General features: G+C 31.9%; 1 protein-coding gene across 1 annotated transcript in view; it reads right to left on the reverse strand.

Moving 5' to 3' along the window:
- Positions 1–2,330: 2,330 nt before the first annotated feature.
- The window catches only part of LOC139502248 (solute carrier family 2, facilitated glucose transporter member 3-like), a 30,634-nt gene continuing 16,196 nt past the window's right edge, over positions 2,331–16,768 (reverse strand). Inside the window, exons 8-12 of the mRNA XM_071291677.1 lie at positions 14,363–14,461; positions 13,725–13,937; positions 5,389–5,464; positions 4,388–4,515; positions 2,331–3,426 (exon numbers count right to left, since the gene is read on the reverse strand). Of these exons, the coding sequence (XP_071147778.1) occupies positions 3,205–3,426; positions 4,388–4,515; positions 5,389–5,464; positions 13,725–13,937; positions 14,363–14,461 (738 nt within the window). The 3' untranslated portion in view covers positions 2,331–3,204. The remainder of the gene's footprint in view (positions 3,427–4,387; positions 4,516–5,388; positions 5,465–13,724; positions 13,938–14,362; positions 14,462–16,768) is intronic.

The raw sequence follows: 16,768 nt of genomic DNA on the forward strand, positions 1-16,768 counted from the left end.
CTGTCAAGCAAGACAATAAACTGAAAATGTGATTTTTTTCCCTTTAAAATGGGTTATTACTGTACACTGCAAGATTGCATCATATTATTACAACTAGATAAAAGCAAGGTATTAATAATATATATTTATTGCACTGTTCCTGAGCATTTCACAAAGAATAAATATAAGTTGTAAGAATATAAAATAAATGTGTGAATACACAAACACAAAAATATCTCTGCAATATGCACAATTATCACTTATATTAATATCTATAATGTACATGTATTGTGTAGATGAAACAACAAAATATCACAAGGTTATACAAGATACAGAATTCTGAACAAGAACCATATTTAATTTAACTTATATTCTATCTGTGAACAACTGCAGTATAACTACTAAACAAACCTGGCAAAATCCATTAGGATGGAGATACAGGCTAAATAGATATATGTATATTCTTTGGTTTCATCTTATTTAATTATTGGTACACTTGTAAATCAACAGTTTATGTAAATCTCTTTGGTCTTCAGAGGTATTTGTTCTTTAATCTTATACAGTTTATACTATTATTTCAGGAGTTATTTCACTTAGTGAATTCTATATATTTTATATCTTTTATTTATACATTATATAATAATCTCATTTTTTATATATTTTTAACAATCACTATAATAAATACAATCTATAATTTATGAATGTATGGTATTTGGTTTTCAAAAATAATACCTGAATTTTGCAGAAGTTAACAAATAATAACTCTGATCAACACCGTTATTTTTTGTAGAATGAAGAAATTAAATCAAAATGCAATAACCTAAATAAGTTGTAATCTATCCCTATTTATAATCTTGAACTAGTATGTGATGAAAACACAAAATTCCCATCATGTAAAATGGACAAAATATCTTAACTTTTAAAATAAATGTACTGCAGTCCTGATAAAAAAAAATACTTGTCCTACTTGATACCATTTTCATGAAAAATAAAAAAAACTTACATAATTTTATTCATTTCATTTACTCCTCTATTGATTGATAGTTCTTTCATCTCGAATTTTAAAGACTATATTATCATTATCATGAACTGATTGAAAGCCAAATGTTCAAGATTAAATTAGTTGTTGGTATGTCAAAAATGTTAACTTCTACATCAATTGTTCTCTGGTGGAGAGTAGTCGAATTAAAATTGGCCACCATACCATACCTTCTTTTTTCATATGAGATATGTTTAAACAGTCATGGAAATGTCATCAGTAAAGCAAATGCTGTTTTGAGCATAATTAAGGTTTAATCATATAAATAAACAGTAAAATGAAAGAAAATATCAGTAAATTGAACCTCAACCATAAACAAGAAATAAAATATATGTAAACTATTTGAATGTGTGTTTTTTTTTCTTCTTCAAAACAACTCTGGAGACATAATAGAAAACAAATTAAACATTTATCCCTTTCCTCCATAATGACGCTTTTTGACGCCACCCCCTTAACTCCATAATGACACCTTTTGACGCCTGTGTAGTACCTCAGTTGAAATGCTTTGACTACAAAATGGGTGCATCAGACTTAAAAAACTTTGTATCCAATATGAAAAGGATATTCATGAGAATATCAGACTGGAATTTCATTGATGAAATATTCGTTTTCACAATGCATTAATTAGTACTTTGAACTTTATGATTTTTTTTATTGAAAAAATCCTAAGCGAATCAAGTATGTTAAAAAACAAATTCCATGGAGGAAAGGATAAAGGAATTTGAAATAACCATTTATTCCTAATTCAAAACACCTAAACAGCTACGAGAATTCTTAATTTTGACAAGGGATATAACATGTAAACATTTGTTAATTTCGAGGAGACTTTCTTTCATTATTTGTATTAGTAAGGAAATAAAAAGATATACTAATTTTGGTTTCTATTTCTAGGAGTTAACATGTCTCCTCAAAAGAAATTGCTGTGATATAATAACATATAAGCAATGTGAAATATAAATTTACAGGAAAGTGCATTGATTTCAAAAGTTTTCTATTTATCAAAAAAAAATATTGTATAAGAACATAATTCCAAAACATCTGATGAATAAGTATAGTGACTATTTTCTTACATTTTATAAAAAAAAATCTTTTCAATGAATATATAATATTGTATGTCTCCCATAAAAATAATAACTTCACAATAAAATGCCCACAGATATAACAACCATATAATTGAGGTAATATGTAAATCACTACCTGCTGATGTTTACTTCATTCCAATGATATACCATTAAGGTCAATAATTTTACTCATCTTTTAAAGTTTATAAATTTCATTGGTATTATTTGCATCATATTCAAATAAAAGTGATGTTGGGTATATGTCAATGAGACAGCAACCAAACAACACATAACAATACATCTAGTGTTCAAAATACTGTCCGATACATTTTTTGTAGTTTAATAAACAAACTTGTGACATTGCCTGAAATATATAAACATATTACAAAATAATCCCCCCTAAAAAGCTAATGTTTTAACCCAAAACCATGAAAAGCATTTTGTAATAAAAAAAAATACAATAAAAATACAAATACAAATAAGAATATCATGATTAGTTCTAGATAATTTTGCATTTAGACAGACTATTGAAATATATTCTGATTAATTTACACCAATGCAAAAGCATTTCAAACTATTTCAAAATTGAATTTGGCTAATATAACATTTGTACTGAATTAATTTGTATGTCTATTCATGTTAATTATACTAATGTTATTAACTGAATCTTTCCGTAGTCTAGTTTTTAGGCTATTTGTTAGTACACGTAATCAATCATTAGAGATTCTTCTCTAATTATGAAAATAGATTCTGGTTCTATAGTTAAGGTTGTCTAAGAATGCAATATGGATTTATTCTTTATACAAACTTGGTGATGCTATGCATAGATTTTGGACAAACAGAAAAGAAATTTTAATTAACTAGCTGCATGGCTATACCTCTAGATATGTTCACCATTTATTGAAATTAATTAAGAAACAAGAAAATTGAACAAAAAAAATAATCATTATTAAAATAACTAAGCATAAAGAATAATATGCTCTAAACATACTGTGAAAAACCATTTAGGAACCCAAACCTTGACAAAAAAACTACTAAAACAATTCAGATAACCACACCAATAAAAATTAATATCATTTGAAATTCAATTGTTTTATGGTATAGCTATAACTAAACTTTTCAGTCCTATGTGACTGAAGGTTCATCTGTTGGTATTAGGGTATATCTAGTTTTACCCCTACGTTGAACTGTTCCATCCTCTGATGAGTCATTTATTGGCTGTTGAAACATCAGCCTAATTTCTTCAATACTTCTTCCTTTGGTCTCTGGTACTTTGAAGAATGTAAACAACCAGAAGAAAAATAGAAGACACACAAAAGGCACAAAAGATAACTGTTTCAGATGTGTCTGAAAGAAAAAGATAATAATGTTTAAACCTTAAAAGAAAGTATACTAATATGAATACGAATACAAATACAAATAGGAATACATTTTTAAGTTTTATTTTGATTCGATTTACATATAACCATACAAACATAAGGTCTTAAGAGCTTTTTACTAAATATAAAATAGCATAAACACAATATTAAAACACACAACATGCAAACAAGATATATAAGTAACTAATTTTTCAAATGCATAGAAACAGCACAGGCATATTGAAAATAGACTGATTCACGTCTAATTGCAAGAAATGTTCCCCTTGTTGGTTTTTTTTTTTTTTTTTGTGCTGTTGTGTCTTTTTTGTTATTTCCCAAAGGCGAAGAAGACATTTAGAGTTTGTCCGTGTGTGCAGCTGACACTTTTTATTGTTAAAAGAAAATACCATTATTTACTGCAGTATACAATGTTTATTCATTAGCTGAGGATAAAAAAATATGGTATTCTTTAAGGATGTTCACTCATTATGCTTTGGATTTTTTTTTTCAATTTTTGGAATCCTCTGGTTTTATCCATTTGAATGCCTTAAAAAATTTTGCCCATTGAACCCCATTTTTCTTTTTATAAATCTTTTATATGTATAATTATAAGTCATCTGTAAAAGTCATATAAAATCTTTGTTATTTTTTATTAGTTTTTGAGACCATAAACTTGTCAATGATAAAGCTAGGAAAAATCAAGAGAGAAAATATGTTTTTGCCAAAATTTCAATGTCTCAAAAACAAGAACTTTGACCTATATTTTTTTTTTGTTCCTTTAATAATCCCCTATCAATATATTCTAGTGTTATGAAAAGCTTGTCATTTGAAACTGAGTAGCGAACCTCAATAAAGACAGTACAAAATGTACATTTTTTTAGGAGACATTAGATTTTATTTTCTTCTATATGATAAATAATTTCGTAAACTAACTTCAAAATGAAACTTACATTCATTTCAGGATAACCTAATGCTACACAAAAATTGGCAAACCAGTTGGTTAGAACAGCCAAACTAACAGCTGCTGACCTTGATTGCTGGTCAAATAATTCTGCTACAATAAACCATGGAATTGAACCTGTGTGAAAAAGACACATTGGTTAATTACTATAATAAACTGAAGAATTAATTAACTTCTAATTGGATATATTACCATATTGATGTCATGGTTACATTGTAGATTGATTTATTACCGTGGGCACTAATTATGTGGATTGAAAGAAAACTCTTCTACTTTTTGTATATATTTTATTTTGTGTTTGAAAGTAACAATTTGCATATACACCTATAGAAAATTTGTAATTGATAAATCAATTAAATTCTTGGTTCACCTGTTTCCATGAAATCCACCAAAATTGGTATCCAACGGTTATTTCTGAATCCACGGTATTACAAATATACTTGTATTATAAACTTACTAATATTGTGGATATTGTTTCACTTTTCAGAAATGTTTAGCCTTGTGGAACTGAATTCTCAGTGAAAGTGCCAGCTTTTCCAAACAAAGTTAATGAATTCATAAAAAATATGATCCATAATTGACACAAATGTGACAAATAATATTGATGTATTTTATTTTTACTTGTAATCTGTATTGGACATGAATTTTTTTTTTTTTAAAGTAATATATTTAGTTTGTTTGATGTATTCATCTAATGCTTATATAATCGCATGTGCTTTAATTATACGATGTGTATGCTGCATTAACATGGTGACAACATTTTGCTCAGGATACAGTCTTTTTAGACATAAAAAAGCTTTTGTCTAATTTTCATACATTTCCATAAAGGTTTGACCAAATTGTTGATTATACAATTTAGAATGATTGTCTTGCGATTTCTTCCACAACAAAATATTACAGGCTCATTTTGTTGCAGGCTCAACAGCAAACCCACTGTCACAGTAGATAGACATAACCCTCGACATTGACTTAAGAATCTTAAAATCTCACCTGGTCCTGTGGCAAAGAATATAATGTACAGCACAACAGCTACGATACAGAGATAGGATAACCACTTATGGTCAGACTGTAAAAAACAAAGAATATGATATACAGCACAACAGCTACGATACAGAGATAGGATAACCACTTATGGTAGGACTAAAAAAACATGGAATATCATATATAGCACAACAGCTACGATACAGAGATAGAATAACCACTTATGGTCAGACTAAAAAAAAGAAAAATTAATACGTCATCTTGTTATGAACAATGTGAAACTATAAACTCTTTCTTCTTCAAGGGTAATATATATTGCATCATGGTAACGTCATGCTATATTTCTGTGAATCTGATGCTATATGAAATTATTTTCTTATAGATTGTGTAACTTTAATTTCAAGAAAAGAGATGGTATTGCAATAACAATCCTGTTTACAATTTTTTGTGGAGAGAAAACTGAATTGTAATCTATATCTTATTATAATTTTCAAACTTGAAATATTTTGTCTAGATTTTCTTTTCTTCTTTAAATACCTGGTGGCAATCAATATCAAATATAAATTAAACCAGATGCTCCACAGGGCGCAGCTTTATACGACCACAGAGGTCGAACCCTGAACAGCTGGGGCAAGTATGGACACAACATTTAAGCTTCATACAGCTCTGAATTTGGATTGTGATTAAATAGTTGACACAACATAGGCTTCTGACACAGAATAAATGTGGTCTAAGAACTTAAACTTAAAAACTTAAAAATTTTAAATTGGACATTTACCTATTATAGTGGAAGATATTAGCAAGCAAAATCAAGGGAATTGTGCAAATGATGATACAAGCATGAAAATTAGCACGAAGCATCATTATTATATACTTTTTAAGAAAAAACTGCTGGCCATAAGAAAATTTAATTTTTTCAAGATGGCCACTACCTTTTCTAAAATGGCTGATTTTTTCCAGATTGAAATACTTATTTTTCTGGAAAACGTTTTCTTTGACCTTCACTGAGTAAAAAATATTACCAGGTTTGGTGGATACCTTCTTAACATGTGACGTTTATACTAGGAATAAATATTTGACATGTTCTTGGTTTGCGCATGTGTGAAAATGTTACAAAATTCACACACAAACATTTGAATTATTTATTACATTCTTAGCGCTTTTGAATTTTTAATGATGTTATGAATTTGTTTGATGACATTTTTTAAGGTAATGATTCACATGTGTTTTACATTTCGCGCATGCGTAAACTATTTATTAATAAAGAACAAATTACATGCACTGCAAGGGCCCAATGGTGGAAATCGTAGTTCTTCAAACAGATGAGGATTTGAATTTCTTAAACATATCTTGATCGTCATTCATTCCTCTAAGCATCTAGGTTCTGTTCGAGTATAAAGTGTTGCTTTTGATGCCACTGTTTGAAAACACGCCCTTTCAGTTGCAATGATTAAGCATTCGATGGATAAGATAAAAAAGGTGGTTAACTTTCTAAATATCGGGCAAACAATTGGAATGGCCAGACATGTACGAAGAACATACGTTTATCGTCATGTTTGGTGGATTGGACATTAAAATGGCTTGTTTGGCGTGAAAATTATAATTCTGGTGCCTTTGGTGACTATTTCACACCACTGGGTCGATGCCACTGCTGGTAGACGTTTCGTTCCCGAGGGTATCACCAGCTCATTAATCAGCACTTCAGTGTTGACATGAACATCAATTATATGGTCATTTGAATAAATTTCCTGTTTACAAAACTTGAATTTTTCCAAAAATTAAGGATTTTCTTATCCCAGGAATATATTACCTTAGCCGTATTTGGCACAAGTTTTAGGAACTTGGTTCCTCAATGCTCTTTAACTTTGTGCTTGTTTAACTTTTATAGCTGTTTTGATATGTGCGTCACTGATTAGTCTTATGTAGACGAAACGCGCTTCTGGCGTATCAAATTATAATCCTGGTGCCTTTGGTGACTATATTAAAATTCTGATTGCTATATTGCGTGATAGTGGATAGACATGTATTCCACTGAAGCCGATATTGCAACACCTAGAATAGCAGATGCTTTTCATGTATGTTGAAATGTAATTATGAATAGACAGGCGCATCAGATAACTGCATATGTGGTTTGCTTGAATTGATAATGCCAGCCATTATAAAAGCGTTAACACAGAACATATAGTTATGACTCTGTGATGTTCAAGTATGACTGTGATCAACGGGTGTAAGGAAAGAGTCATATTGATCTCATTTTAATTTCTGGCGTTCAATTATGAATAAAGAACTTCATGTTCTTTCAGTAGTACGCTCATTTCACGAGTCAGATATAGTTATTTACAAACAGTCCATATCAAGCATGATACCAATGTTGGTCTTGATCGTGTAAATCATGCTCGATGGTTACCAATCCATCTCCAAGATATGACTTTCCTTCAACAACATCACCCACACATGGCAATGAAATTTGCAAATGGCAATTTTTACTGTACGTAAGACCAGCAAGTTTATTTCTTATATTACAATCAATCAGACACAAACACAGAACAATAAGTCGTGAACGGCGATGTTGGTACCATGCGTTTAATCAGATGAAAAAGAACATTTCCATATAAGAGCTGTAAAATGAAACTGGAAGCTTCTTTGTCAAAAACAAAAATAGGGAACCTGAACACTAATTGCGATCTATTTTTTAGATTTTTTATTTCTTCTTTAGGGAGCTACCATTTGATTTTTTTAGTTGTAATCTCTGTCCTGCCTTTTTATTTTTCACTCTATTCGGTCCTGCCTTTTTTTTATTAGTTTATCCTGACTTTTTTTACCTAAATTGTCATCCTGCCTTTTTTTTTTTGCAAAGTGTCTCATCCTGCCTTTTTTTTTACTCAAAACTCCTGTCCTGCCTATTTTTTTAAAATTTCATCCTAGCCCCCCCCCCCCTAAAAATCAAATGGTAGCTCCCTTAGCCATCAAAACCAAACTGCTACTTCGTTTATGTGTCAGAATGTGGTAATAAATCGCAGAAAATTGGTATACTTGAAACATTCTGCGATTTGCCTTCAACTGATTCAAATTCTGACACATATATCGTTGGTGGGGCAGCAATGGTTAATCTATTGCCATCACTTGGGGCAAACATATTTGAAGATTATGTAAATGATATCATACTGCCTAAAATAAATCTTCCTTCGATAAGTATCCAAGAGTAGACATCGATTTGTTGTTTATTAAAATAATAATTTCAAGGCTTGGACGAAAACAAAAGGCTAAGTACTGGTGCTAGACGGGAAGTTGTTGGTTCTGGTAGAACGCCAAGGGTTTGAAGTAGTTTTCTCTGTGAAGATGATAACAAAACGGAATTGTTCAAGTTTCTTGCCGACAGGATTGCTTCTTTAGAGAATGCTTGAACTGAATTTTAATATGCGTATTGTTATGCGTTTACTTTTCTACATTGGTTAGAGGTATAGGGGGAGGGTTGAGATCTCACAAACATGTTTAACCCCGCCGCATTTTTGCGCCTGTCCCAAGTCAGGAGCCTCTGGCCTTTGTTAGTCTTGTATTATTTTAATTTTAGTTTCTTGTGTACAATTTGGAAATTAGTATGGCGTTCATTATCACTGGACTAGTATATATTTGTTTAGGGGCCAGCTGAGGGACGCCTCCGGGTGCGGGAATTTCTCGCTACATTGAAGACTTGTTGGTGACCCTCTGCTGTTGTTTTTTATTTGGTCATGTTGTTGTCTCTTTGACACATTCCCCATTTCCATTCTCAATTTTATGCTACTCAAAGTGAAAATGTACTTTGCAATTTCAATACGGATACTTCCCAGCTATCCCCTTGTAACCGTGAAAAAGCAGATATACGAAAGGTTGTCCATAATAAGCATGCTGCTGAAAATGGTTGTAAAAAGTAATTTTAAGTAGTACTGACATAGATGTAGTAGTATTAGGAATTGCAGTGCTCGCCAGATTGGGTGTGGACAAATTGTGGATAGGTTGTTGAAGGAATAAATACTTTCGACTGCTTCCTGAACATGTCATATCAAATGCGTTTGTTATTTGGTCCTCGTGTACCAGCTTTTCCTTTCTTACATGCATTTAGTGAGTGTGACACTGAGTCGGCATTTCATCGAAAAGTGAAAAGGTCAGCTTGACAGACATTGGAAGTATTCTCAGATGTAACGGACATTTTTGCCCGATTTTGTATGATGACACAGACATGGACATTATAAAAGTATTTGTTTGAAATATGTACGAACACATCACCGTTTGCTGTTAAGGAGGCACGATTAAAATCGTTTGCAAGGAAGCAGTGGCCTCATTTTGCTATTCCGCCTACCACAAAATCATTACGATTACCTGTGGTAGGCGGAATAGCATCATAAGGCCGCTGCTTCCTTGCAAACGATTTTTCACTTGTGGAGCACATCAATGGAGAAGCATATATCAAGGTGGACATGGTTGGGCTCCTCTGGATTTATGCATTCGACAGTTTCATGTACCAACTCATGACCACAGGAGTTGGGTTAAATAAAAAGACCCAATGATAATTGGAAAACAAAATGGACTTCTTTGCTGGCCGCTGATCCTCATGTCATGATTGTAAATGATTTTTTAAAATGCGGATGCCAGAAATTCAGCTGTGTTGGTAACTGTAAATGCTACCGTTCAGGCCCTCCATGTACATGTTTGTGTATTGGTATCTGTCAGATAATTATAAGATAAGCAAGCTGTCTTTCTAAACAAATAATATATGCATTTGAACTTCAGTCAGTAATATCTCTTGTTAAGTTGATTGAAATGATAAAATTGACATTTTCAACATTTTGCCGCCATTTTGGGACCGAAAGTCACTCTTTTTCTTCATGTAGGTATTGTTTTTTCGTACTTAAAGAACTGTATTTTAAGTTTTATGAAAACTGACATTGGATTATACCTTTTACACAGGTTTCAAATGACTTACGAAATGTAACCAATTGGATGACGTCATTTGCAAAATGAGTGGTGGCCATCTTAAAAAAATGAGATTTTTTTATGGCCAGCAGCTGATTTTTTTTAATTATCATTTTGTCCACCCATATACCAAATTTCATGCTTGTATCACGATTTGCACAATTATGTCAATAATATCTCCCACTATTATGGTCCAATATCCAAAATCTAAATACATGATTAGATTCAGCATATCAAAGAACCCCAAGAATTAAATTTTTGATGAAATCAAATAATGTTCTATTTAAGACCCTTAAGACCTCAATGTGGACCAATTTGATAACCGGGCCCAAATATTAAAAATCTAAATACATGGTTAGATTCAGCATATTAAAGTACCCATATTCAATTTTTGTTGAAATCAAACAAAGTTTAATTTTTGACCCTTTGGACCTTAATGTAGACCAATTTCAAAACGGGACAATACTGTGCAATTGAATATTTCTTGCTATTGCGCAAAACTGTGCAATTGAAAATTTCTTGCTATTGCGCAATATTTTGCAATTAAACATTTCTTGCTATTGCGCAATACTGTGCAATTGATGATTTCTTGCTATTGCACAATACTGTGCAATTGAAGATTTCTTGCTATTGCTCAATACTGTGCAATTGAAAATTTCTTGCTATTGCACAATGTTGTGCAATTGAAAATTTCTTGCTATTGCACAATGCTCAATATAATAATTTTGGACCCCGATTTGGACCAACTTGAAAACTAAGCCCATATTCAAAAATCTAAGTACATGTTTAGATTCAGCATATCAAAGAACCCCAAGAATTCAATTTTTGTTAAAATCAAGCTAAATTTAATTTTGGACCCTTTGGACCTTAATGTAGACAAATTTGAAAACAGGACCAACAATAAAGAATCTGAATTCACAGTTATATTTGGCATATCTAAGAACCCCAACAATTCATTTTTTGATGAAATCAAACAAAGTTTAATTTTGGACCCTTTTGGCCCCTAATTCATTGGGACCAAAACTCCGAAAAATCAATCCAAACCTTCCTTTTGTGGTCATAAACCTTGTGTTAAAATTTCATTAATTTCTATTAACTTATACTAAAGTTATTGTGCAAAAACCAAGAAAAATGCTTATTTGGGCCCTTTTTTGTCCCTAATTCCACTGTTGGGACCAAAACACCCAAAATCAATCCCAACCTTCCTTTTATGGTCATAAACCTTGTGTTTAAATTTCATAGATTTCTATTTTCTTTTACTAAAGTTAGACTGTGAAAACCATATGTCTTATTTAACTTATATCTAATAATGTGATTAACTTTGTTCACTGGAATCTATAAATAATATAGTATGAAATAATACAGAATCATTGTGGTAATAATTTGTTTGTTCATTGTACTGTTGATTATTTTTTTGGGGATTTGGATTTTGTTTGTTATATAATCATATGTCCATGCTGTATTTGAAGTGAGACCAATGTTAGGCCTTCATTTCAATAATACTCCAGTCTCACTAATTATAATTTGCCATTTCAGAATCTAATGCATTCTGAGCAATATTTCTAAAAGTGTACACCACAACGTTGTGATTGGTTTAAAGCATATAAACAATAGAAATTCAACCAATGACGTAACATTATTTTCATTTTGGTGTACGAACAATGAGATTACCCATATACCCATAGTCCTCTAGATTCTGAAAAGGTGAACTATTAAGTATGTGAATTTGAAGGTTAACCACATGTAATAAATTAGTTTGTCAAGATAAGAACTGTTGCATAAATTTTAACAGAAAAGGCCAGGTTTATGGGGGGTGAAATCATGTTTTATATTAGATAGATTTAATTATTTATTTTTTTTTTCAATTAATTATCCAACAAAAAATTTCTATATAGCTTACAATACCAATAATGTCAATAAATAGGGTTTTAATTTCTTGAACAGTGGTATTATATTTTGTGACATAATGGCTATTATCTCAATTTTTAAATTAAAGACTCTGAAACTTCATCTTGTGACATGCGATTAATAATATAAGATATATTATATATATTGTGGTTTAACATGAAGATCTTGTTGGGCTTACAAAATACAGAATATTATGCAATTACTTCAGAAATATTGGACTAAAAAATAGTGAAACAAGAATGTGTCCAAAGTACACGGATGCCCCACTCGCACTATCATTTTCCATGTTCAATGGACAACGAAATTGGATAAAAAATATAATTAGGCATTAAAATTAGAAAGATAATATCATAGGGAACATGTGTACTAAGTTTCAAGTTGATTGGACTTCAACTTCATCATAAACTACCTTGACCAAAAACTTTAACCTGAAACATGCACTTTCATTTTCTATGTTCAGTGGACCGTGAAATTGGGGTCAAAAGTTTAATTTGGCTTTAAAATTAGAAAGATAATTTCATAAGGAACATGTGTACTAAGTTTCAAGTTGATTGGACTTCAACTTCATCAAAAACTACCTTGACCAAAAACTTTAACCTGAAGCGGGACAGACGGACGAACGAACAGACGGACGAACGAACGGACGGACAGACGGACGGACGAACGGAGGGACAGACGGACGAACGAAGGGACAGACGGACGGACGAACGGACGGACGGACGAACAGACGCACAGACCAGAAAACATAATGCCCCTCTACTATTGTAGTTTGCGCATATATCGTAGGTGGGGCATAAAAATAGGCCAAGAAAACAATTAATAAAGAATAAAGGAGAGCTAAATGTAAAGAATAGAGAATGTCAGTTAACTGCTAGTAGTCTGTTGTTATTTATGTATTATTGTCATTTTGTTTATTTTCTTTTGTTACATCTTCTGACATCGGACTCAGACATCTCTTGAACTGAATTTTAATGTGCGTATTGTTATGCGTTTACTTTTTTACATTGGCTAGAGGCAAGGGGAAGGTTGAGATCTCATAAACATGTTTAACCCCGCCGCAATTTTGCACCTGTCCCAAGTCAGGAGCCTCTGGCCTTTGTTAGTCTTGTATGATTTTTAATTTTAGTTTCTTGTGTATAATTTGGAGTTTAGTATGACGTCCATTATCACTGAACTAGTATACACATTTTATAAGGGGCCAGCTGAAGGACGCCTCCAGGTGTGGGAGTTTCTCGCTTCATTGAAGACCTATTGGTGGCATTCGGCTGTTGTCTGCTCTATGGTTGGGTTGTTGTCGCTTTGACACATTCCCCATTTCCTTTCTCAATTTTAATAATGGACAAAATTTATATAAAAAAAATAGAGAGCAATGGCTTTACAGTTTCAGAATACAGAATTGAAGGACCCCTCCCCCCCCCCCCCACCCCCCCTCCAGACCCTCTAAAATGAAAAAAATGAAATAATCTACACCAATGTCTACAACTTACTTGATATTCTAAACCTATTGTAAGCACCACAGAACCTACAAACATTCCACCTAAACCAATCAAATGTAGAGTTCTCCTTCCTGCCCTATCCATGATCAGGGCTGATACAAATGTCATGGCAACATTAACTCCTCCCACTCCAACTGTTGCATACTGGGCATTTGCTTTAGAAAGGCCTGCTCCTTCAAAAATTTCAGTGGAGTAATATATCACCTACAAATCACATATACAGTTTAGGTAAAGAATTCAATCATAAGAAAAACATTTGGTTGCATGTATTATAGTAATTATTTGTTATAGTCTTGATTCTGATAACTGTAATATATAACCAAATCAACAAAAAGTTAGCACTTTTTCTGGACCTACACATTTTTGTTTAGGGGTTTGTTGAAGCCTACCTCCAGATGTGGGATTTTCTTACTGTCTTGAAGACGGATTGGTGGCCTTCAGCTGTTTCTGCTTTTTGGTCGGGTTGTTGTCTCATTGACACATTCCCCATTTCCATTGTCAATCTTATTTTGTTTAGCTTACTTAGAACCATATGTCAACTTAAATGTGAATTCCATCAACTGAGATAAAGTCCTCTACATTTTTATTATCATATGTTACAATCAACTTATAAATATACCAATACTAACAGCATTTATACCACCCCATTGTTGGGAAAGCTGCATCACCAAACCAATTATCAATGGTGTCAATAACTCTTTGTGATGAAATAAATCTGTGATGGAGAACTGAAAATAAATCACACTCAAACATTAATTTATTTACAATGCTAAAAGAGGGACGAAAGATACCAAAGGGACAATCAAACTCATAAATCTAAAATAAACTGACAACGCCATGGCTAAAAATGAAAAAGACAAACAGACAAACAATAGTACACATGACACAACATAGAAAACTAAAGAATAAACAACACGAACCCCACAAAAAACTAGGGGTGCTCCGGAAGGGTAAGCAGATTCTGCTCCACATGTGGCACCCGTCGAATTGCTTATGTGATAACAAATCCAGTAAATAGTCTAATTGGTTAGGTCTCATTCATGAAAGGGAAGGGGATTGTAGTTACAACATAAGGAACATATCCGATATCATTTGTGAAACGGTTATTCCATAACGGTCAGCCAACTCATGATGGCGTCCGTAAAATTTACGAAGGAACGATTTCAACTTCACCATAAAGTCACAAGTCAAAGTGTATATGCTATGTATCATATAAATTCTATTCTCAGGATTGATTTCTACTGAAAATCTGCTTGTATATTCAAACTGATAAAATCTAAACCCCATAAAAATATACCCTACTTTGTCCATATGCTGAAATGGATTTGAAATATAGTTATCTTTATCCTTTGGTTTATTGGTAGATGTCTCATTAGTTGTCATATCAAATCAAAATTAGGACATTTACTCTAAACCTAAATGCATTATTCCATGCATTTTATCTTTACTCACTCTGACTGACAGCATGGTGGTTCTTACTCAAGATTAATAGCAATTCACAATTATAAGGTCTTTATTTACTGTAGTCCTATAGTACAGTCCAATTTCAAGTTTCTTTGTATGCATGAGTTATGCAGACTGTCAATGGAATCTGTCTGTGACACAATAATATTGTGATATTGGAAATGAACAGGAATATGAAAAATTTAGAAGTCATCAGGTCTATTTGGATATGTTTTCAATACTGTTTATCTTATCATTCATTGTGCCATTGCTTTAAAATTTACATAACAATGAAGTGCTATCATTTATCAGCAAAATGTTCAGTTTTTTGAAATTTGACCAGAAAAGACAAGAAAGTACAGAGATTCATATTGCCACACAAATGCATTTTTAAGGTATCAATTTGATGACAGAAAAAAATAAAATATTAAAATTTGCATTCTAAATAAAACATCTTCTGTTAAGAACAAACATCATTTCGAAAATTTTAGATAAGACACTGTTTTATCAAAGCTAATATATCCTTTAAGAACAAGAGAAAATATTCATTTATTACTTCTATGTTAATCAGAAGTTATGCTAATGCCCCTTGGATATGAGTGACTTTTATCTTATAAATATAAAATCAATATATCTTATGTTGCAATGGTGTCTTCTGGCTATTCCTACATTTTGTATTTTACTATTCTGGCTATTCCTACATGGAGGATTAGTGGAAGAACAATAGATGTTTTTATTGAAAGATATATTGTTTTAGTCATTAATGTCTAATTGGATCAAAGGTAAATTTAAATGTGAATATTAAATAAAAAGTATTTGTATATGTAAAAAATGGAATTTGTTTTTTTGCAAACATGCATCCAATATATAAATTAAGTGGGTTTTTTTCAATTACTGTAGAATTTCTAGAAATAAAAAATTAGTAAAAGCCATTTTTTTTTAATAAAATACGATTTTTTAAAATGAATATATTATCAAAAGTAACGCTAACAGTACATAATTATTATTAATACAAATTGGCCTAATAGATTAAGCCAAGCTATTAACTTTGAACTGGTTTAAAATTTCCTTCAACATTCTACTACAAATAGCCGCGATGTTCCTCGACTACAAAATAGCTTTTTCACAGTCGCCTCAATCTTTCTAAGAATCAATAGAAAAGGGTCCTTTTTCCACAACACTCAGTGTATCCGGATGATTGCACAGAAGCATGGTTTAAAAACTGAATACAGTGAAAAGGGCGACATTCACTAACTTGTTCGAAGAGCTGCAGTTCTACCATTTTTACCACCCAATACAGTTGAAGATGTTTGATTTAACGCACTGGGGGACATCAATGATGCAGATATTAGCACACCAACCCTAACCATTATTTTTACAGACTTTGGAACCTACTCCTGGGTAGAAAACAGACTGCAAACACTGAAACAAGGTTACAAAACTGTGAGCTTACTGCAGTCGAGTATGGAGATGCATGTTGCTTTTTATGTCCTGTACATCGATTACGACTATGTAGTCTCTTGTATATTCAATTTATAAGACAGTGCAATGCATCACTGTGTGAGTCAGTGTATGCTTAATGTCGATTTTGT

Source organism: Mytilus edulis, chromosome 13 (assembly GCF_963676685.1).
Source record: "Mytilus edulis chromosome 13, xbMytEdul2.2, whole genome shotgun sequence".
Taxonomy (NCBI): Eukaryota; Metazoa; Mollusca; class Bivalvia; order Mytilida; family Mytilidae; genus Mytilus; species Mytilus edulis.